Source organism: Calypte anna, chromosome 4, assembly GCF_003957555.1.
Source record: "Calypte anna isolate BGI_N300 chromosome 4, bCalAnn1_v1.p, whole genome shotgun sequence".
Classification (NCBI taxonomy): Eukaryota; Metazoa; Chordata; class Aves; order Apodiformes; family Trochilidae; genus Calypte; species Calypte anna.
This window is the reverse complement of record NC_044247.1, coordinates 4506049-4529306: the sequence shown is the minus strand read 5'-3', so window position 1 is coordinate 4529306 and position 23258 is coordinate 4506049. Positions and strand designations below refer to the sequence as shown.

General features: G+C 42.1%; 2 protein-coding genes across 4 annotated transcripts in view; one reads left to right on the top strand and one right to left on the bottom strand.

The window, feature by feature from the left end:
- Positions 1 to 616: 616 nt before the first annotated feature.
- Positions 617 to 1912, top strand: LOC103535648 (nyctalopin-like). The gene has a single exon (XM_008501729.2). The coding sequence runs from the start codon at positions 617 to 619 to the stop codon at positions 1910 to 1912; it is 1296 nt and encodes a 431-aa protein (XP_008499951.2).
- A 2396-nt stretch (positions 1913 to 4308) lies between these two features.
- Positions 4309 to 23258, bottom strand: part of PLS3 (plastin 3) — a 48611-nt gene continuing 29661 nt past the window's right edge. For all 3 annotated transcript variants that reach the window (XM_008501676.2, XM_030448875.1, XM_030448874.1), the window contains exons 3-16: positions 18401 to 18564; positions 15956 to 16085; positions 15385 to 15517; positions 13976 to 14057; positions 13203 to 13368; positions 12084 to 12226; positions 10544 to 10639; positions 9838 to 10033; positions 9121 to 9199; positions 8337 to 8451; positions 8081 to 8214; positions 7118 to 7241; positions 6385 to 6509; positions 4309 to 5619 (exon numbers count right to left, since the gene is read on the bottom strand). In XM_008501676.2, the coding sequence (XP_008499898.1) occupies positions 5487 to 5619; positions 6385 to 6509; positions 7118 to 7241; positions 8081 to 8214; positions 8337 to 8451; positions 9121 to 9199; positions 9838 to 10033; positions 10544 to 10639; positions 12084 to 12226; positions 13203 to 13368; positions 13976 to 14057; positions 15385 to 15517; positions 15956 to 16085; positions 18401 to 18564 (1820 nt within the window). In that variant the 3' untranslated portion in view covers positions 4309 to 5486. The remainder of the gene's footprint in view (positions 5620 to 6384; positions 6510 to 7117; positions 7242 to 8080; positions 8215 to 8336; positions 8452 to 9120; positions 9200 to 9837; positions 10034 to 10543; positions 10640 to 12083; positions 12227 to 13202; positions 13369 to 13975; positions 14058 to 15384; positions 15518 to 15955; positions 16086 to 18400; positions 18565 to 23258) is intronic.

The following is a 23258-nucleotide window of genomic DNA, read 5'->3' as shown; positions in this document are numbered from 1 at the left end:
CATCAACAGAGATGTTCTCAGGGCTTAGATGTCCACTTTCCCTGGCACCTGGATCCCAGCCTGAACCCAGAGCATCTGCCAGCATGTGCAGTCACACCTGGGGCAAAGCCCCTGTCTCACATCCTGGTGGCAGAGCTGCTCTCAGCTGCCTTTGCTGAATCCATAACTTGAGAAAAGTGGAAATGTCCACCCCCACCACAAAGGGTTTTTTTAAGCAAGCTGGCAAGCATATCCTGAGAAGAGTGATCACATCAGGAGAGAGGCCTGTCCCTGACAGATCCTGCCAGGAGTCTGTTACCTGCTGCTGCTGTTTGCAGAAGGCAGGAGGTGGGAAAAACCACTGCCCGAGCATGATTCTCAGCTGAGAAATCTTCTGCCTCTCAGTAATGCTCTTTACAGTAAGGCAGCACTTAATCTGCTTTTATCTGCTAAAGACTTGATCCCCGTTGGTCTGCAGGAGGAAGAAACAGCTTATTTATTTCCACTGTGCACTACAAGCACAGCCCAACCAAGACTGCAATGGTCAAGATTCACCTATCCCAAAGGTACATGCTCTTTTTCTTACCTTCTTCTCTACTATTCACGATGTATTAGATGTGGTGACTTATAGCTGGTCATGTTCTTTCTTGTTATATTGATACTTACTTGTGCAGCTAAGGCTGGACTGAATCTGAATATCTCTGATTCATGCCCAAGCATGTGCAAATGTGCACCTGAAGAGATTACCTCCTGTAACAGAGCCGGACTGAGAGCACTCCCTGGAGAAATAGCAGCATCCACTGTTTCTCTAAACCTCTCAAATAATTATTTGCGGATTCTCACCACCAACACCTTCAGGAACCTGACTTTCCTCCACAGCCTCTGGCTAGATGGGAACAATCTGACTTTCCTGTCCCCAGGGACCTTCCACACGCTCAGCAAGCTGCGAGAGCTGCACCTCAGCAGGAACTCACGCCTCACCTACCTGCATGCAAACACTTTCAGAGGACTTTTAAACCTCATCAGCCTGGATCTGTCCCACTGCAATATCTTCGAAATCCATCCACTTCTATTTTCACACCTGCCTTCTTTAGAAATACTTGATTTAGCCTCCAACAACATGAGGTATGTCCCACAAGCCTTTAGAAATCTCTCCAGCCTTACAAGGCTGTCACTGGAGGACAACCACATAGAAGCCATTGGCAGAGATTCCCTGAAGGACCTGGAAACCCTGTATGATCTGAATCTCAGGAAGAATCGGATATGGATCATTCAGAATGGTGCTTTCACAAAGCTTCTCAGATTGGGCATGTTAAATTTAGGACACAACTTCATCGCTGATTTGCCTAATCAGCTTTTTGAAGGGTTGATCCAGCTCAAGACCATGCACCTTGAAGCCAACAGAATCACTGCTGTCGGCTGCACCTTCAGGCAGCTGCTGAACTTGAGAAGCTTGTACCTGAACAACAACCAGATCTCCTCCATCTCAGACTCTGCTTTCTTGTACATCAACAAGCTGCACTTCCTTCACCTGAGCAAGAACAACCTCAGCTCCCTCCCCATCCGCTTGTTTGCTGAGCTGCCCAAACTGAAGTTTGTGTTCTTATCCCACAACCCCTGGAAATGTGACTGCAAGATGCTCTGGTTCTTGAGGTGGACGGCAACACAGAGGGGAGTGATCAAAGGGCTGCACTGTGCCTTTCTGGGTCCTCACAACGTGACAGCACTTGAGATCCAACACTCAGGGGACCTGATGGACTGCACGGTGCCACCTGAGCTAGCACATGAGGACAAGTGCAAGGTGGCCAGCACTAGCATGGCTCCTGGGCTCTCTGCTCTCCCCAGCAAGGTCGTCCTGCTGGCATTTGTCTGCTCTGCATGGTATTTTGCACAGAGATGGGACATGTCCATTTCTATAAACTTTAAATTATGAACTGGAGGCCACTTACTTATTTTCTCACTGTTTGTGAACAATGGTTTCCATTACAGGTAGGTTTTATATGGAAATAGAGGGATTTTATTATATAAGAATAAATGCTTTCGCTGACAGGCAATGCTCAAATCTTAAATGCTAATATGAAAATTCAATGTAAATGGTCCCATAAAGAGCTGAATGTCACATTAGCAAATTCAGGGATGAAGCTTGAGCTGTGTGACACAGGGCTGGGAAATGTGGTCCAACACAGCCTCTTTCCTCCTCATTTCTCAACTACCACAGCCATGTGTAATGTCTCAGGGAAGGGCTGCCTTCCTCTGGTCAGCCTGCACTGAGGGTATTGTGAGTACTAATGAAATGGGAATGATTTGCACATGTTCAAGCACATCTGGAACCCCTAAAAAAGGCTCAGAGCATTCCCTGCAGTGCTTTGAAGGAGCAGCACCTTACAGGAGATTTGCATCTGGCCATTCAAGATGAGGAAAGATAGCAGGTAGCATTGCAGCCCAGAAACTCCAGCTGCAGGAGGGCACCAAGATTTCTGACCAGAGAAGTGGGACTGAGAAGGAGGCAGCATCTCACTCTGACCACCATTTTCAAACTGAGGAAAATATATAGATAATCTTTTAAGCTCTTAAACCAAAGGTTTGTACAAAAAGCCACATCTCCACACCCTACTGTCCCAAACTTGTGACTCCCAAAGCATCGTGTTTTCAGGCATCAGTGATTAAATAGTCTTCCAAGATGCAAACTGCCCCTTCCTGGACTCCTAAACCCAAGCAGGTCACTCTCCAGACCCAGTACAGAAGCCCAGCCTGACCCCCTCTGGGTACAGCTGGATGAGGTACCAAGTGTTGGGCCCTGGCCAGCACCCCAGCCCCAAGCTCTCCTGTTGGACACATTCACTGTGCCTATGGCTACAGGACAAAAAAAAAAAAAAAAAAAAAAAAAAAAAGGAAAAAAGCTGTCATTGTGTAGTCACAGTACATCACCTCTGCTACCAGGGCCTCATCCAGCACACATAGACCCCCATGTTACCCCATTGAGCTGCCAAAGCAAAGCCTTACAAGTCCCACATAACCTCGCTAATATGATTACACTCAGTTACCTGAAAAAACTTGGAGAGGGAAAGAAAGGGAAACAATGAGATTCTTACCAGGAGTTCCATATGGTCTGTGTAACATCTGCTTCAACAGAAATCACGGGATCTGCTCCTGCAGCTGTCTCTCAAGGACAAGGTAACAGTAAAAGGGGCTTGCTTTTTCTTAGTTTTTTCCCCTTCCTGCTTTAAAAAGAAAAGTGAGGACACAACCATGTACATGGCTCAGGAACACTGACAACATAGCATTGAAACAGAGTTCCTTCTCAGCAGCACCCTCACAACATAGGATGGTTGTAACACAGGATGGGGAATGACACACTGGGTAGTTGGGTTGCCACACTCCCCCCCAAGTATTTGCCTTCTAGGAGTTTTCTAGCACCTTAAGCCCACAGCTGTGCCACTTTGCCAAAAATGATGCCCAAAAAGAAGGCTGGGCACCAACCTGTAATCTCGGTTAGCCCACAAACTCATCCTCATTCCATCAGCAGAAAAGCTGCAAAATGTCTCTTGCACCTGTTTGCACCAGTAAAAAAAAAAAAAAAAAAAATCACTCCAGACAGGTCAGGAGGGGGACAACCCAGACCACGTTTATGTAGTTAAGGTTACAGAATTTTGTTTTCATGACACCAGTCTCACACAAATTGTTCTTGATTTTCACTGAAGGCACTGGTGGTTCTGGGGGCTTCTGCACTGTAAGGCAGACAAAGCTCACTCGACTCCCAGGCTTTCACCCATGGGTTACAAAAGTAAAGAAATTGCTGAATCAGGATCACCACATCCCTGTTCCAGCCTTGCTGGACACAGCAAGTAGGCAAATCTCCCCCAACAACCAGTGGCTGCTTGGCATCCTCTCTCCCACCACAGCACCCCAAGATCCAAATGATACCAGACTTTTGTCAGCTGCCATTATGCCCCCAGACCTGAGGTTTCTGGAAATAAGCCCAGACAGCATGTCCCTGACATAGGGTAGAATTTTCTTCGTCCTTCCAGGTTTTGTCCTAATGAGGATCTTCCCCTGCACACAGACATCATCTTTGGGCACACAACAGGACTCAAAGATCAAGGTTTTATAGAAGCTACCATGAAGACAAAGCCTTGATACAACACAGGTTCAGAATAACTACACATCCAGTGCCCATTTAAAAACAAAAACAAAAAACCTCCTTGAGCACACTCTGATACAAGGGTGTCTTAGATATCAATGGATCTGGCAAAAAAAAAGATCAACTAAAACAAAGCTAAAATCAACTGAGGACAGGCTGCCATGCTAGGTAAACAAGGAGAGGAGCATGTATTTAGATGTTTTTATTTAAACTAATGCTTTGCCACCATATTACATCACTTTGAATAGCTTTGAATAGCAATATAATCTTAAAATACAGCAAACAGCTTGCCAAAGCAAGATAATATTAAATCCTATGGATACAGCATCTACCTTCTTTGGCAACAACAATTCCTTTGTCTGTAAAAATAGTTTTAGGTTCCAGCACACTTGCTGCTCATTTTATTGAACCCTGCTGAACTGCCTCTTCCCTACACAAAACCTCCTCACAATGTAGTATGGTTTTAGATCTGACAGCATTTTAAATAAAAAAATTGTATATTTTATGCAGATTTTTTTAAAAAATTATTTTATAGGTGCACAGAATTGAACCAAGATGCATACAAAAATGCATTCACTTCCATTCTCAGGTGTAACTGTGCCATCAGTAACATATCCTATGTTACTGTCTGAGGCCCAATGATGGTGGTATTCTTATATAGTATAATTTTAACCAAAAAAAACCCCAAAACAAACCAAAACCAAAATCCTTTTGATAGGTAGCAAGAGAAAAGAACTGCCATGCTTTATTTGTAAAGTAATCAAAATAGTTAAGATGTATAAAAAAGCACCATGTACAGAGAATACCAGAGGAAGATCCATCTTCCTAATTACATATTTCTTATTTAGCATTGCGAGCTGGCCTGCAGGTCCCAACTTGTACTGTAGCTTTATTTGCAAAGTTAAGGAAGTGGTCAAACCTACAATATGCTTGGACCATATGACAGAAATTAAACTGGATTGCAGATAGAAATTAGATTTGTTTCCATTATGACTCATACCAACCACCTTATAGCCCTCAGGGGTAAAAAAACCCATGCACCAAGTATCTAAGAAACAATGGGGTGATAACAGCTCCACAGCAGTATTGCAAGATGCAGCTCTGTTAAAAATGCATTTCTGTGAGCTCTTGATAAGTTAAACTTTCCTTTGGGAAAAGAGCACATCTGTTGGTTAAAACTCCTCTCCCTGAGTATTTTGGTAAGAGTTTGTCCTGCAAAGCAAAACAAAGTCCTTTGAACTTCAACAGTTCCTAGGCCAACAGCATTTCAACATGGTCACAGCTGATCTGCTACTTATGCACCCAGGGTGGCAGGTTGGGCAGTTTTTGTGTTTCATGTGGTTTTTTTCTTGACATGAATCAACTTTTATACTCGCTTCATTCCTCTGCCCATCAAACAGGCAAACACGGTCATCACCATCTTCGGCTTCACCTCCACAAGGTCTTCAGGAAGAGCATAAACCCTGGCACCAATTCTTCTGGCCATAGACACAGCATACCTGTTCCCCAGAAAAAGACAAGTGGGTCAACACTGAGATCCCTACCAATAAATGACAAATCAGCTCCTGCCCTTCCCAACACAATTTCACCTTTTATCCAGTTTATTAACATTCAAGATGTGCAACAGTCCAATCACATCACATAGCATTCTATTTTATAATAATTTTTTTTGTCTTTTGCTGCATTGCTTTTCTACAGTATAGGAAAATGTCTTTAACGCACAAACTGACCTTTGAATATCAAGTCCACTTTTCCAACAGTTAAAAAAATTGTAGTTAATATTTGTTAGCACTAATAGATAGAATCTACATTTCCTCTTCTGTCTGCTCCTTAGGAGTAACCAAGAAAGACTGCTATCTGAAAGCAGCTTTGCTGTCATTCTGTCACAGCAGAACACACATTTCAAAGGCATGTTTTATGAGGCACACTTTATATTTGACAACTTATGATGATTCAGTGAAAGATGAGATGTAAAAGAATTCAGTTTCAAAACCCAGAGCATTTCATATGCCTGAACAGAATATCATTACTAAAAACTGCTTTGGCTGTTCTGCATGTCTCTCTCCAAGAGATACCAGCCAAGTACTCCCTCCAGTGTTAAAAGCTAGGACACAGATTAGATTTCAAGAAGTCTGTCTAAAAGGTAGTGTTAATTAAGACTGAAAACCACAGTAGTAAATGGCAGTAAAAACACTTGCAACAACTTAAGGCCATAGAAGGCACACTCTTTCAATGTAAAACAGCTTTTGAGCTAGCAAACTTACTTAGCATTATTTTGTTTGTCATCTTCAGATAGATTACCAGTCTTCACCAGGTCATAGTTGATACAACCAGGCTGTATAGCATCAATTAAATCCACAACTGCCAAGCTTGTGCTGATAGTCTTGTCCTAAAGAATACAGGGGCAGACCAGTAAAGATTAATGTCTAACCTTTAAAGCGTATTTCTCACATCAATTCAGCTGCTCTGCAAAGTGCAATGAAACAAGCTTTAAACAAGCTTTTTCAAAGCAGCAGTGTTAGTGTTTTTTCCCAGCTGGACCACAGGGAAAACCAAACTGCTGCTTCTCTTTTGACAATGGTACAAGAGCATTACTCCAATTCAATTTAAGGGCTTTGAAAATATAAAGCAGTAATGTGCAGGCAGCAGGTCTGCCTCACTGACCAGACCTCAGGGAACAAAACTTGCCTATAAAAATGCCCATCAGCTCCAGCCCCTAAATGCTTGCCAGCATCTCAGCCCTTAATTTTGCCCCAGGGCCCAACCATCCTCCCCTCCACTGCTTCCCCATCAGCTCTCTTGCCCCAGTGCTATTCCCCACTGTGAGCAGTCCTAAAAAGTCTCCTCTCTGGTAGCCTGAAGCCACTTTTGTCTCCAGCACAGACTGAACCCTTTCCCATTTAAATTCCTTTCCAAGTTGCCTCTGATGTTCCTCCAGCCAAGGAAATCCTTTTTTGGGCACCCTTCTCCTTCTGGATAAAAGAGGGGAACCTGCACCTTGAAGTTCTGGATGGAGGTGGACTTTCCAGCTTCTTTTAGGGTCTGGTTTACCCAGCTGACTATAATGTCATCATTAGCTTTCTGACCATCACCCAGATCCTCAAGGACATTCAGTGTGTACCTAAGAACCAGGAAAGAGAACAAGATTAGGCACAGAGCTTGGAAAGTCCTTATATAAGTCTCAGTTCTGCTTTTTTGGGGGTTTTGGTTTTTTTTTTTCTTTTTTAACTGCTTTAGCAAAAAGAAAGAATTATCTTATCTGAAGTGTGATTTCTATTGAAGCATTTAGTCTTTTTACTCTTTCAAATCCTTTAATATGATCACAAAATTGCCTGAGCTAAGGACATTGGTTAATCTGTTTCACTATTGACCTTGTGCTCCACAGGGCTCACACATTACTTAAAACGTGTGGATCAACTCCTGAGTTAGCATTCTGATCTCTAATGCTAAATATGGAGCTACCAGGCAGCTGTTTTGTAGATACAGATTTTTTTTTTCATCATCTTAGAATTCTTCAGAAATAGATGAGAAAATATATGCTCAACTTTATCTGTTATTCTCTGTTTCTCCTTCCCCCCACTCCAGTGCTGAGTAGGGTTAAAAAGAAGCCCTGAAATATTTCTCTCTTGATTTCCAGTTTAAAATTAGAACATCAAAGTTGCACAAATGTTTTTGCTTGGGCCTTCTGCATGTGGACCAGACAGGTGAGAAAGGGGTGATCATGATGTTAATAAATCATTGAGTGGGTTCCCTGGAGGTGTCCACTCCAGCTTCTCATGTGCAGCAGGATCAGCTCTGCCAGAGTTTTGTTCAGCTGTGACTCAGAAACCCCCCAAAACCAGAAGTTTTACCAGCTTTCTGTATGACTGTTCCAGTGATGCAGCAGTGCTCTCATGGCAAAATACTTCCCCATTTTGGTACTCTGTTCACAAATTTATACATGTTTGAGATGGGTCCTACCTTCTCATCAACTGCCAGACTAAGGCTAGTGTCAGTGTTGGGTTTCCATCATTCAGATCCTGTCCTCCAATGCCAACCAGGGAGAATTTAGCTGGATGCTTTCCCAAGTCTACAGCATAGTTACAGTTTTCTAGCTATACAGGAAAAGAGTTTAAACAGAAAATCACTCACAAATACACTCACTTGACTAGAAGCCTCAAACAGGAATTTAAGAAAAATTCCCAGGGCTTTTTAAGAAGTCTTTTGAAATACTTACCTTCTTCATATTTGCTCCAAGCTTAGGGTATGGAGGCTTGTTAACCTTATTCCAATCAACAGGAACTTTGATCTTTTCATATAATTGTAGTATTACCAGAGCATCTTGGAGATCGCTGAAGTGGAAAACATTGATTTTACCTTGTGTTAAAAGATTTAAATGCACTCTTTGTCGTTTTGCCATGAGTTATTACTTCTATTTACAGGCTGTTGTACTTTCAACAACTTTAGAGTTGTTGAAAAGAAAAAAATTCAAAACAGCCTGTAGTTTTCAGAGCAGGAGAAATGCTCCACACTTAACATCCCCTAACTGCAGAGCTGAGGCTCATTTTAGGATGGTAATTAGAAACAGATCCAGGGAAGAACTGTGCTACATAAAATCCAAAGTTTACCACCTCTTTCCACTGACTATGAGGACCCAGAGTATCTTGCTTACTAACTTGGTGAAGCTCTAAAATCAAGTGACAGGAAATATAGTTCCTGTTACTTTAATGCAATTGTTTGAGCAAATCTAAATGTATTGGGATCTCAGAGTACCAAGATTTACTTAAGATAGCAGAAAAGAAACAAATTGTCTTCGGCACTTGAAGCCAATGGATGGTGTGCCAAGTGCTGGCTCTGAAATCCCTATGCTGTGGACCACAGGGAGGATACAGTGAGCATCCCCCACTCCCTACCATCACCCTTCCCTCAGCTTTTTGCTCAGCACTGTGAGCAACAGGACACTGGTGTGGGCACATTTTAGTCTGATCTAGCTGGGGGTCTCCCAAGAGCCTAACTCTTACCCGTAGAGGTGGTTTACATGAGGGTTCACACCAAGGGAGTTCATCCAGTTGCGGAAGGTCCGTTCCTCTCGTGTCTCTCCTGGATGAGAGAAAATACATTCATGCAACTTCTGCAAGCACAAAGCTGTGCAGGGTTTTCTGCCTTGCAACGAAGAGAACTTCGGGTGGCATAGCTCATTGATCAGGTTTTCAAGCAGAAAAACGGTATTTTTTCTACTATAAATTTTCAAAGGTTGCCCGATATCTAGGTTTTGGAAATCAGTTTGGTTTCTCCAGGCCTCAAGAGAGTATGCCTTTTGCACTTTCTGCAAGAAAAAGTAGCAGGAGGGTCTTTCATGTGTGTTAACTAGCTGCCGTCTGGGAGCTAAGCAGCCTAAGTCCTAATCCCAGTTCTGCCACCAACTAGTGCTCTCATAAACATCTTGCTGTGTTGCTGAGGTGTTCCTGACCATTTCAGGAAATGACAGCATCAAATTCCCAAGCCTTGGCAGTGCTCCTACAAGTGCAGACTCCACATCAGGGTGAGAGCAGATGAACAGACTGTGAAGTGCCCTTTTCACCTGCCCCAAAGAAGTAAATAGCCACTAAAGCACTGAAGCCTCAAATCATAGGTGTTCCTTCATCTGCGATACCTCCACTTAGCACAACCTCTTGTAACACAAGTATTTACTTTAGATATTTCCTTCCTGCCCATTTGGTGACCGAGATGCCCATTACCTTCAAGCAGGGTCCAGTCAATGTCCTGGTTTTCAGGCTTGGTAAGTGCTGGGTACTTGTTGAACAGGTTGGCAACAAAAGCCAGGTTGAGTTTGGGATTGCCACTGACCACATCAGCCGGCGTGACGAACTGCCGGCAGCCCAGCCGATCTGCCTGCTGAAGCATGTATTCTGCTCTCCTCAAGTCATCCTTTTCCTGCCAGGGATGCAATGGATAAGAGGTGTCATGGAAAAGAGCTACAAAGCAGATGGAAAGCTTCTGACTGCAACCTGAAGCAATGCCACAACTCCACTGACCTTCTTAGGCATCAATCACTAATCAAAGGGGTGAAGCATGCATGCTAATCCCTGCTGCTCTGCATGTAATTGTCCCAGTTTGTCTTGTTATATTTCTTAGCATGATGCTTTACAAGTTTATAGGCTTTCCAACATTTATGATTTTTGACTTGGTGGTTGAAAAGCAGAAGTCAGCATTCCCCAAGTAAAAACACAAATGATTTCTCACTCGTATATGTTAATTGATGGGTAGTTATCAGGCTTGCAACAGCCTCTCATTTAGCACATACCTGAGGTGCACACATGCACACTGACACTTTACATGCTCAAGAAATTAACATACCAGGTTACTTAGATGTCACAGGGCAATTAGAGGTTAGAGGTAGTTTGCAACTGTAGAGCAGGAGAACTTGGCAGCCTGAATACTTACATTGAAACCTGACATGTTAATATCGATCTGAGGCTCTCCTTCTTTCTTCCCTTTAGGTGCAATTTGATTGAGGAGGTGGAAATAAGCTCTGGAATCCTGAAATGGATGAAAAACAAGATTCACATCTCCCACACAGCAGCAAATACACTATAACAATTCCATTCAGGGTCATCTTTATCAAGTCACTGTGAATGATAAGTGTATGTACCTTTACTGAATTACCAAAATCTGTAAGCTTAAAAGAGAGCATGATGCCAGAAATCCAGGCAGCAGAAAAGGAAACAGAAAGGGAAAAGGTTAGAAATATTTAAGATTAAAATTATGGGTGTAAGCTGTTTGAAAGTTGTCTTTACTACAAGCACTGGTGTCACAGCCTCCTCTCCAGTGCCTGGAGGAGGCAATGGTCCCAAGGCAGCCCTAAACTGCTGACAGAGCCATTCCTACTGCTACAGCAATGATGAAAATGGCTCAGCAAAGATAAAGTGCAGGGAAAAAGCTAATTATATGAAGTCTGAACGTTTTTTTTTTCCTCTGCCTAGTAACTAGAATAACTTTAAGGAGAGAGATGGTCATAAACTAAGAGGAGCAAATTACTGCAGCAATTATTTGTCGACTGCAAGTTCTTTCAGTCCTCAGCATTAAGAAGGACCTCAGTATATCCTGGAAGTCTGTGGGATGCATCAGACAAGCCAACAACTATCAGTAAAGCTGCAAGTAATGTTGAAGTTGGAAACAAGAGTGACTATGCATAAACACGTGTATACACATACACACAGGTGAGCTCTGGGCTCCCCATGCACCCTCAATTATAAGTTTCTTTTTTCCACCTCAACAGAATTCTAGCTTGGAATCCACTTCACTCCTCCTTCTCCTCCTTGTAACTGTTGGCCATGTGAATAAGCTCCAGAAATCTGCCAAGACCAGTGTCAAAAAACCCCACACTGACCAAGAGTCACCATTTCTCACTAGTGCTGAGAGAAAAGGGCCACCCCTTCACATCTGAAAAACAGCTGTAAGACTCCCCACTCTTATTTCTACTCAGCCCACTGTCACTCAAGAATATCACTATCATTTTTCCCTTCCATTCTCCAGCCCACCAAGTTGTGGCTGAAATGTCATCACCTGCCAAGAGTGTGTGAGAGCCACATTCTTCAGGAACAAAGTTAAGTATTTCAACCTAAGCTGCCCTTGAAAAATTCTTTCCATGAAAAAAGATGGATTAAGAAAACACATGAGTAACACCAATTCCCTACTTGATTGGATTCCCACTTGATGTGACAGCTTTGCAGCAGGATCCCACTAGCACTTGAAGGAAATGCTCAAGACAGTTAAAAGCTGGGCTCAGCCTCATGGCAAGAGAGAACAAAGCCGCAGTACCTTAAATATACCATAGACCACATAAAACCTCTGCTAAGCCTGCTCAGTCTATTAAGGAAGGTCCTCTCTGCAGATGAAGGGCCTCATTTATTAACGCAAACAGGGCCCTGGCTGGTTCCCAGCCTTTTTTCAGGCACATGCAGACCAGAAGAGATCTTGGTACCTTGATATCCGAGCTGAAGTTATTGATTTTGTGCCAGCCTGCGTTTTCCAAGTGGAAGTTGGCCCATCTTAGAAGCAGCTCTTCAGGAGATAGTTTCATAAGGTCCTCCAGATTTTCACCATCACGAAGTAAGGCAGCCAGTGCTAGAAGAAAAACATTTGTGAGGGGAAGGAGTGAGTTTTCAAGAGACAAATCGCATGCCAAAATTAGAGCTTATGTAACATTTCATGGAGATAAGAGAAAGACAATCAACTACTGATTACGTCAAAATAATTCGGGTATTAGTGGAGGGGTTTTTGCTACAAAGACCAGTATGAATGAACTAGAAAACTGTGAATAAAAATATTTTCCATTTTCTTGTAAAAGTAAATTGTACAGATATTACATGCTTTTAAGCTGATGACAGTAAGCTAAATGCAAATGTACTTTTATCTCAATGAAAAAGTGCTTCTAAGACAAGCCCTCTTTCAGCTGGCCTGTGCTTCCTTGAATTTTCAACCTAAATAAAAGACACTGAAGCCCCCCCATACATCTGGTTGTGGAATCATTACTAATTATCTGGAAAAATCTAAAGTTCGAAGGCTGTTGTGCGAGACCAAGCAAGCACAGTGGGAGAGATGCAGCACTGCTCTTCTGCCACCAAGAATGGATGGGTTTAGAACCAAGTCCTTGTGATCACATTCCCAAAGAGCTGAAGCCCTCCTCTCTTTTTTTTTTTTTTTTTTTTTTTTTGAGGAAGATGTGCAGCTCTCTGTAATATTAAAAGGATGCAAGCAGCTCTTTGCCACCTCCCAACACATATGGTCAAAGCACACCAGCCTAGCTCAAGGCACACAGAAAGCATGGCTTGAGCCAGGATACATCTTGACTTACAGGCTTGTGTTCAGCCAGTTCTCCAAGGCTGACACATATTACCAGGATGGCATAACCCACCTATCTGAACCTGCCTCACAGCTACGAACAGGATAGCGAGCACCAAGCTTGGCATGTATCCTGACAAACCCAGAGGCAAGGACACCCCCACCAGCAGAGAGGAGGGGAGGGAAGAGGAGTTGATGAGGCTGGAGGTGACAGTGCAAGCAGTGTGGTAGAAGTAAATCACTTTATAGTTTCATTTACCTTCATTTCTGCTGAGCTCAATGTCGGCGAACAAGCCGATCTTAATGATCTGCCAGAGAAGCCCAAGGACCAGATGGGGTTTTCCTTCCCTCAAGTCCTCTGCACCAATATTGACAACATGACACCCGATGGCAGATGCAGAATTCAGTGCCAGGTTCAGGTTCTCCTGCAAACAGCAGAGCTGAGTGAGATACAGCAAGGAGAGATGTCCCTGTGCATTTCATCCAGCACCATCAGAGAGGAGATTTCCCCCTTGTCCTGGCTCCAACAGCAGCAGCTCAGAGGAAGCTCTCCCAGCTGAAGTTTTAACAGGGCTGTGGTGGCAGCAAATTGCATCAATAAGAACTGAACTAGGCACCAGGATTTAATTTCAGCCTCAGGTATTTGGTTTCAGTCTCCAAATTAGTCGCACCTAGTGGTGCAACTAGAATAAGGCTAGAGAAGTGTTAAGTTATGCACACATGCATGCACAGGCATGCCTACAAAAACAACCTGCCATACTATAACATAATTCATAGATAGCCAATGCCAATAACCATATTGTTTTAAAAAGATGTTGCTGTATATAATCACCACTGTATTGTGTTTTGTATTTTGAATTGTACCGAGAGAATTTGCAACCGTGCACAGTACAAATCTGCCTTTAATAATTAAATGCAAGTTATAAACCACACTCCTTTCCAGAGTTCCACGATACTGAGGCACCCTGCTGTTTTCACTAAGTCTATCTATATATCAATTTCAGCAAAAATTAAAAAAAAAAATTACTATACCTGAATTATGAATGGTGTGAGTTTCTTCTTGTTAATTGCTCTTTCATCAATAGTGTCTGGAACTGAGAGATTGATCATTTTGCTGGTAGGAGAAAAAACAGTAACATTTGAACAACATTTAGTATTTAAACTCAGCAAAACTTGATGCACTGTTAAAATACTCACCCCATACATTTCCTTCTGCAGGTTTCATTTTGTATATGTTTATTATCTTTTTTTAAATCAAGGTGGTGCAAATCAGAAGTTAATATTTACATTATCAAGAATGTATTTGTAACTAATAGCTAAGTGTGAAACCTTAAACATGTTACTGGCCACTGCTGGTCTCAGCTGCTGGAGCAAAAAGAGCACATGAATTATTCACAGTGCAGCCACTGAACTAGCAAAGACTCATTGCTCTGCTGACATTTACTACAGATTCTACTAGGACAACACTTCCTCCTATTGCAAATGTGCACTACTGCTGGCAAGAAAAAACTGCCTCAAAAACCAGCAAACACTTTGAGAGCTCAGTGGGGAGCACACGAGCAAAATGAATTTTTAGTCAACAAAAAACACGGCAAGTTTTTACTTTATGATACAAACCACTTTCTACTCAGTCCAGTCTTCACCTGAAGACCTGAATTACTAGAAACTGAGGAAATTAAAAAAATATCATAAGCTAAAGATAAAAAAGTAAAGAGATGAAAGTCAATGGGCAGCCCATTAAACGTCTTTTGGGTATTGATACAGTTACTAAAATTCCAGGCTGATCCAGCTCTCTGCTACATTAATTCATATAAATTTTAAAAACAAATCAAAACCACAAAACCAAGAGAAACCCCATGCACAGGTGGATAGTGTTTCACAGCTCTGGATTCCTTGTGTTTTCAGTTTTGTGGAGCAAAAGAAGTTACTTTAATAACTTAGTGCAGCTACAACCAAAAGCATCTAGGGGATTCCCAGAAAATCCAGGTTTGGATTAATCCATAAAGTCACTAATGTTCCCTCTTACCATCTGTTTAAAAATGCAAGAAAATGGATAATTTGACACGTCTGCCTTCCCTCAAGCTGCTGAGCATCAGGCCAAGTTTGCGCCAGAACTTCTGCTCCCTAAGTCACCACTTCCCCCCCTTCAGCAAACTTAGCCTCCAGCCCAAACAAAAACATTAGACAAAAATACCAGTTGGGAAGTTGTCAAAGCTGAAGCATAACATAATGATAAGGAAAGCCTGGATAACTGAGCCCTTTTTTATGCATCCAAAACATTACACATACACGCTAGTCAAGGAAAACAGCCTAGAATAGGATGAAAATTCCCCTAACTATAGTTTTGGGAAGTTATTTTGGTGATTTGTGTTTTGTTTGGGTTTTGGGGGGGGGATTTTTGGTTGGTTAGGGTTTTTAATTCAGGAGCCATCATGACTTACCATAGCACAATCCCATCTCCCACAGCTTTGAACAGGTCATCTGTATTTGGGTTCATTGGAATAACGTGCCTACAGTCAGGATCATTTTCCAGGGCTTTGTTTATCCAGTTTACAAAGGCATATTTTTCTTCCTCTAAGATAACCAATTGTAAATTTAATACAGTCTTTTTTTATAGCATAGCAAAGATTTTCCCAAAAGAATATATGTAAAATAGCCCAGGGAAATAAAAGCCTCACTATCACTACCACACTAATTTATTAGTCAAAATTTAAAGAAATATGACTTTAACTTCCAGTTACCAGAATATTCCTGTTATTCATTACTCAACAACTTTATTATGTGACACAAGGACTTCATTAACAAGCAGAGTTAAAGAAACAAATAAGCAGACATTTAATTTACACACTATAAATCTTGTATTACCCTCTAATTCTGTCTTGTTCTCACTTTGGCATGAGATCACTCAGCTGTCAGAGAACAAAAACACAGCACATGGCAGGACAGTAGAAATTTATTTGGGGTATAGGGGCTCCATTCACCCAAGAGAGGATCTGAAAGGCAGAGTGATACCTGAGTAGGAGTGCTGAGTCCCCTCGCTGGAGAGCTCTGAGGTCCCCCCGATGGCACAGATTCCTTCTTTCCTGTTAATTGCTTTCCTGAATGTTTTAGCAATATCACTGCTTTTCACCTCTTGGAAAATCTACAATTTAAAGTGTTCTGTTAGACAAGAAAAATTTGTCTTCATAAGATGAAAGGACCACAGAAGCAGTTATTTCTTCTCAGCTTTAAAGCAGACCTTGTAGTAAAATGAGCAAACGTGAAGGGCTCAGCAAGGGTGTAGTGGTATTATATTTAACGTGGATAGTGGCCATCCCACTCTCCCAAACATGTACTCTCAGTGCCTACTGAAACAGAAGCATTAGACATGAAGTACCTCACACACATTTACCTTTTCGACTAGATTTCAAGAGACCACGAGAAAAAAATATTAAACCTTTGCAGTCTGAGAGTGGATAACCATGCAGCAGTTTCCACAGGCCCCAAATTGAGAAAGCTGTTGTGCAATTTTAACCTTTCTGTGTAAGCTGGATGCTTGTGAGACAGTGACTCTAGTTCACACAAAAGACTGTGCACAACCCAAGAATCAGTTCTGAGTAGGGCAGAAAAATCTAAAATATTGAGTAACAAGGAGCACTCCAGGTAAGATTTGCCTCACCCTCAAGAGCAGGCCTGGGCTAAGTGACAACATACCCTCAGATTTGAGGGCAGAATAGATGCTTCAGCACAGAAAGATTACATGAGCTGTTTGCATAGGTTGAATGTTACTATTAGTGTCCCTCACGTTCTACAGAACTTAGCTACTATTAGGAAAAAATATATCCAATGGCTTGAAATCCTACTGTAAGTCCCTCAAAACTTCATCACATTAGTTTCAAACATGCCAAAAATGCAAATGAAACATATAAAGATTCTCTTAAGACTACACAGAAAAAGACAATGGAACAGCATGGTAAAGCAGAGCAATAAAGTGTTTATGTTAAAAGAAGAGGAGGGAACTTGCCCATCTGGCTGCAGAGGTGTCACTGCAGTCCCTGTCATGCCATAGCTTCCCCATCCTGAAGCACAGGGAAGGTGGCAAGTCAAGAAGATGATGCAGTGCAGTTAAACCTCCTCCAGCACAGAGAGATTTTGCTCCCCCTAGTAATCCAGCAGAGCTGAATGAACACTCAAAATCCCAAAAGTTTTGGGGTTTTGGTTGGTAGATTTTAAACATAAAAGTTTTGAAATAGATTTGTTAATTCTAAAATCTGCTGGACTAGTTACTGGTATTGCACACCTGCTTTGAAAATTGGTGCTTTAATGATGAGGCACTACTAAGTCACTTGGCCCCAATCTCAAGTCAGTTCATGTCACCCTTTATATCATAAACCCCAGTAAAAGTGCTCAGAAAACAACAGTTCTGTTTGTAAAAATCCTGCAGCTAACCAGTGCTTCTACTGTACAGCTGCCTGTAAGACACTTCATGTTTACTTGATCACTGGCACCATTCAAATGTGACAATAGATTTATTTCTTCCTTCTTAATGCAAAGTTAGAGTTACAGACCAGCTCAAACCAACAGCTGAAACGTGCACCCAGCATGCAAGTGCTCACAAACTGCAAACAAACTCCAACTTACTAGTTGACTCCGAACTCAAAAGTTCAGAGGGTCTGAAAACAATTAAGGAACAGAAGGTGAAGATGAATTAAGGAATACCAAGAAAAACAGTAGACATGAAAACAGCTCCTTCAAAGTACTGCACACAGTTTTATTACTCTTTCAGCATTTGGTCAGAGTATAAAAACAATGAAGCAATGGTTATTAAACCAGTACCTCAGAAGTAATGTGCTTTTGTAAAGACAAAGAAAAAAAAATCTGACCTATTTCTACAGGAAAAGACTGAAGGTTAGATCCATTCTCCAGCTTCTCTACATCCTCACTTCAGTTCCTTCCTTTTAAGGGGACAGATTTGAACTTTCCTAGATCAGTACTTAGGATTAATCTCCAAGAGTGTCTTGAAATGCCCTTCAAATATTTAGCAAATACTTTCAGTCCCATTAAATTGAAAAAGGAAATTATACTGCATGACTGGGAATACAAGCATTCATCCATGTGCCTGGAAAAAACGAGTGGCTTCCAGTCAATACTGTAAATTTGGAGAACTGGAAGTCTTTTTCCAGTTGTCACCTCATGTGGGGTCTTTCAGGCTCCAACAGAGTTTTCAATAAGGAAAGGCATATGAATATTCCTTGTGTCCAAATCAAAAGGCAGGTAGTGACAGTGCAGAAGTCTGGTTTTATCTGTACAAAGAACTGACTGTTACATGTTAAGTCCTCAAAAGTAAAGAGCTTGTAGAAACAAAACTAGGAATAGGATAAGTGGCCTAGAAGTCAGGTTCAACCTCTTCTACTCCCTTCCTTAGCTTTGTCCAAAAAGGGTTCCCCAGGCTGCTGAAAAATCAGAAATACCACTTACATAGACAAACTCTTCAAAACTGATCTTCCCATCTTTATTCTTGTCACCATCAATCATGAGTTTCTGGATGATCTCTCTCACTTTGTACCCAGGGAGAGGCAGGTTGGCTTCCTTGAAGAGCTCATGTAACTCGTAGTCACAGATGAATCCATTGCTATTGAGGTCTGAGGAAGAAAAGGGGCAGGAGAAGGTTTTAGAAATGTACCAGTAACCTGACAGGAGCAGCCCCACTCAGCAGGGCAGAAACACAGCCCCCGTGCTCAAAAGTTCTTTACAGAAAGCAACCTGCACACTGGGGACATCTACAAGACATGGAGGCAAGGAGGAATATTCCAGCATGTCCCATCACAGCATACTTGTTTTGGGAGCACATTATACAGAGCATTTCTGTTCTCATAAATGATCTCCAGAGTGTTTCCTTTTTCTATCTAACTGCAGCTGGCTTTGCATGTTAAAAACAGATGGTAATGAAAAAGAGTACTTCTTCCTTTCTGAACTAAAAACACAAAGTCTGCTCTGCATTTATGTATTTTTATCGTGTTGGCAACAATGTTATCCATTTATCACTGACAGAAAATTGCAGTCAAATATTTTAATGCTTCCCAAGAATGCTCTGCAAGGACATTTTCTTTGACAGTCAATCACCAAACCACAGCAGCACTGCATGTTTAGTGAGGCATTATCATCCACTGGATTTGGGAAGAAAACAAGAATCTAGAGTGAATCTGGAGCTTTTCACACCAACACATCCCAAGCCCTTTGGGGACCTCACCCCACCTGTTGATTATACAGGGCATACCCAGGAGCCCCAGTCTTCCTCAGGTTAACCAGTGCTGTATCCAGGCTTGGGCAGAGTCAGGTCCCTGTGCAGCCAAGAGCGATCATGTCCAGAGAGACAGGGATTTAGGGCATGTGGTGATGTTACTGGCTCAGTATTCATGTTAGCATCCCTTTGCTGTAGGCAGGTGGTACAGATAGCTCAGGAAAGTTAATTGAGTGCCAGATTTTTCATCTTATTCTTCCAAGGGCTGGGGCCGTGGGTAGGTACCAGCCCTGGGTTACAGCTGCTGGTGAGAACATCTGGTTTGGCCAAGGATGTGGAGATCTGGCCATCATCTCCTATGATCATCATGTAACCACAAGCTCCACTAACTCAACACGGTGCCTGTACTGAAGACACCAGTCAAGCCCTTCAAAGCTAAGTGAGAGGAGCCTCTGTATTTAAGCAGCTGCATTACTTTTTCCCCACACTTCCAGAGGTGCAGGAGATGTGAGGTTGCGCTGCCCACTGCAGCTCACCACCACTTTCTGCCAAAATCACACTGTGCTGCAAGGCACCCAGCCCGACTCAGCTTCACCCAGCCACCATTCTGCCCATATGCCCACTCACAATAATTTTTCTGCTATTTATAAGGAGCAATCTCTCCTTAAGGCTGTAGAATTAAAATACTTTTTTTAAAGAAAACAGATTTTCAAAGTCAATTTTCTTTTAATGAGGTGTAAGTGGTGATTTTAAAATTTCATTTTAAAACAACATTCCAGCAAGCAGCATGTCCTCACCACCACTCCAACCTTCCCCATTTTTCAGATCCATAGGGAATTTAAAAATTGTTTCTATAAGTTAGCAAGAAAGTGAAATTCAAATGCTTAGTGGCAAACATTTGAAGTAACACAGAGCAAGAGTGTATTCCTTCATACACCTCAGTACCTAGGTCTCAAACACAAAGATTAGTTCCAGTGTATTAATAACTACACCAAAATATTTTATAAAATGTCAGTGTGTGCAATCATGTTGATCAAATATAGTTATTTGGGCCAACAATTAATGATAGCAACAGGCTGGCCTTTAATTCTAGAATTTTATTCCAAAGAATGCAAGCTTAGAGGGGCAAGCTTTATTAAAAAGTCCAGACTGAGATGTCATGAGCAAACTATTTCACCTCTACATAAACCACAGCTTCTTCTGTTAGTTTTCTTATTACTACAGCTCCATAATATGCATCTTTGCCTCACAACCAGTGAAGAAAATCAGGCAAGAAGGGATATGTTTATCTCCAAGGCCTATGGACCCAACTCAAAACTTTGCTTGGGGCCAACACCCATTGCCTTAGCCTGTGCTTGACTGAAGCAGTCACAATCCTTTCCCAAGCCACCAGAATGGGTAAATGCAGAAAAACCTCTTCATCTTTTCTTCCAGTCAATCCACCACCCAAGAAACAAAGTTTTACATCTACCCAAATGTTCACAGGCAAAGGAGATAGAAAAATAAGACTTCAAAATACATATTGTACCCTTGATAGTATTACAGGTGCGATTTTGGTCTGGATTTGGGAATGCTTTTCCTCTTCACATGCTAGCTTAAGCATTCCCAAGTATTTCTAAACCAGGCTTTTATGTTCCATGTCTGAGCCTATTGAGAAGTGAAAGGGAAAACCAACATAGTTTCTTGGCCCCAGAAGTGCAGATTTAAGTGTTAAAGCCTGGCGGACGTGCTAGGCTGTGGTTTTATCGTGGTAAGAGTAGAGCAACATTGGCTGGTGAAAGACTACACAGTAGAATATGGATGCATTCTTCTACTAACATTTCAAAAAGCCTTTAGCCCTGCAAATATGACAAATCACCTCTGTTTCTTCTCTGGTATCACAGTCAAATGTACAAAAAGAGTTGGGGAAAAAAAAAAGTCACAATTGTAGCACCAGCATGTTCCAAAATTAATTCCAGCCTTACTGCAGACCCACCATATGGAGCCTTGCTATGTGTCCTGTAACAGATCCAGACTTCAGCTGTAAGGTGGTCTAATGTCACTCTCTAACAAAATCTGAAATGGTATTCAGCAGCTGAAGAGGCTGTTAGAATAGAAGCTATCCCAAAAGAAATCCTTCGGCACATGGCCCAGAATTACTAATGGAAGAAAACAAAATTGCTTTAACAGACAAGCTACAGCCTGGATTCATTATAATCTGCCTGATGGAAAGGAAACTACAGCACATCTGAAGTTTCCTATTTCTACTGAAAGATGCATGCATGCCAGGATGCTAAACCTGGGAAAGGTCACTGCAGAGATGCACGGCACCATCTTCTGCCCATGGGCAGGTGGCGCAGCAAAGCCAGAATAAAAACACAGCCCAAAAGCTGCTTCAAGCTCTGGCTCAGCTTCCTCCAGACAAGTCCTTAAAATAGCTTAAATAACAGGATGCAGGAGGGGAAAGTAACCCACAGGTTTCCTTTTAAGGATATATGCTCAGCAGGCTACACTTCGGCAGGATCACACATCCCTATTTGCCTTAAGCTAACATTTCAGAGCATTGTTTCACCACCCTGCAGGAGCAAACAAAGTGTTCAGCTGGCTTATGATTTTTAAGTACTTCATGTTTCCAGAAAAGATGCTTATCTATGCTATCAGAATCCTGGAGAAAGAAGCCATTAAACAGAGCAAGTTTGCAGATTTTGTTCTGCCATGCCCCCCCCATGCAGTGCTGCTGTTTGCCATGTATGTGTTGTACACACATACACACCTGTTCCACAGAACAAATTCAGAGGTGAGCTAGATATAGAGCAACCTGGTCATCTCCCACTAGCCTGCAAGTCATTCAAAGCCCAGACAGTTCTTATGCCTCAATTACTTTTTTCAGATAGTAAAATACTTTTTTCTCCCTCTGCTGTTTACCACACTTGGAATGCTTACAATACAAACATCTGGTTGTAGGAAGCTGGGAGTTGGTTGAGCTGTAGCTGACTTTAGTGTAAACCTTAAACCCATTGACTGCTTCTAGTAAGCAGTAGTTAAGTCTATGGGGCTCTTGTTTTTTGCTGGCTGTCAGAGAACAGCACAGCAGTTGCATGGGAGAAAGTCAATAACCTTCAAGTGGCATGGAAGGAGAATGATGACAGAAAACATAGTACAATACATCACTGCCTTCCAACATCACCAGAGGTTTCAGTCTTGTCCAGCTGCATATAGAAAAGCTGGTCAAACACACACCTTTTAAAGTCCTACCAACCTACACATCCAGAGAAGCAACTTGCCCCCCACTCGAGTTAAAGCAGATCTCCAGGAAACCCATGCAATCCCTTCACTGGAGAGGGGCACATCTTGATGAGCAGAAACCACCCCATGAGACACTTCCCCCTCTCCCCTACACCTCCTTTCTGACATTGCAGAAGCCAAGCAGCTGAGCTTTGCTGTAACTGTGCTTCTAGACTGTGCTCCAAGTTTTTCAGGTAGCTGGGATATGAGACAAAGGCTTCATTTTAAATAGCAGTCTTAGTCCAGCTTTTTTCACATTTTCTAGAGATGGCATTAGAAGACTGGCTGTGAAAGTCAGCCACCCGATTAGCTACCGGTTGTATACCCTAGGGCAAATATAGCTCCTTTAGGCATGAATACAAGGAATGACAGAGTCAAAGAGATGCCTGACAGGCATGTTCCACAGCAGTATTTGCAGGTTGTATCATACCTAAGCACACAAAACAGAAAGCAGCTGAAAAGGACTAACAGATCCCATCTCCCTTGTGGGTATGTTGAGGCTAATTATAACATCTCTAAATACTATCAAAGTTTTGAAACTGCTTTTATAATTTAAAACCAAACAGGGATTCACCTCCTGAACAGGGTGAGCTGGTTCCTTAAAACAAACCAGGATTTGTCTTCCGTTCCTCTGTGTTTCAAGTGCAAAGGCAGACAGCCAACCTGATCTTGATAATTTCCCCACACACTAATGACAAAAAGCCACCACATTCCAGCCAAGTTAATCATTTCAAGTTTATCCAAGGACAGAACAGGCTGTCTGTATCCCAGTCTTATTAAGGTTTGCACTCAGGCACATTAGGCAGCAAGAAGCATGATGGTCACTCATCT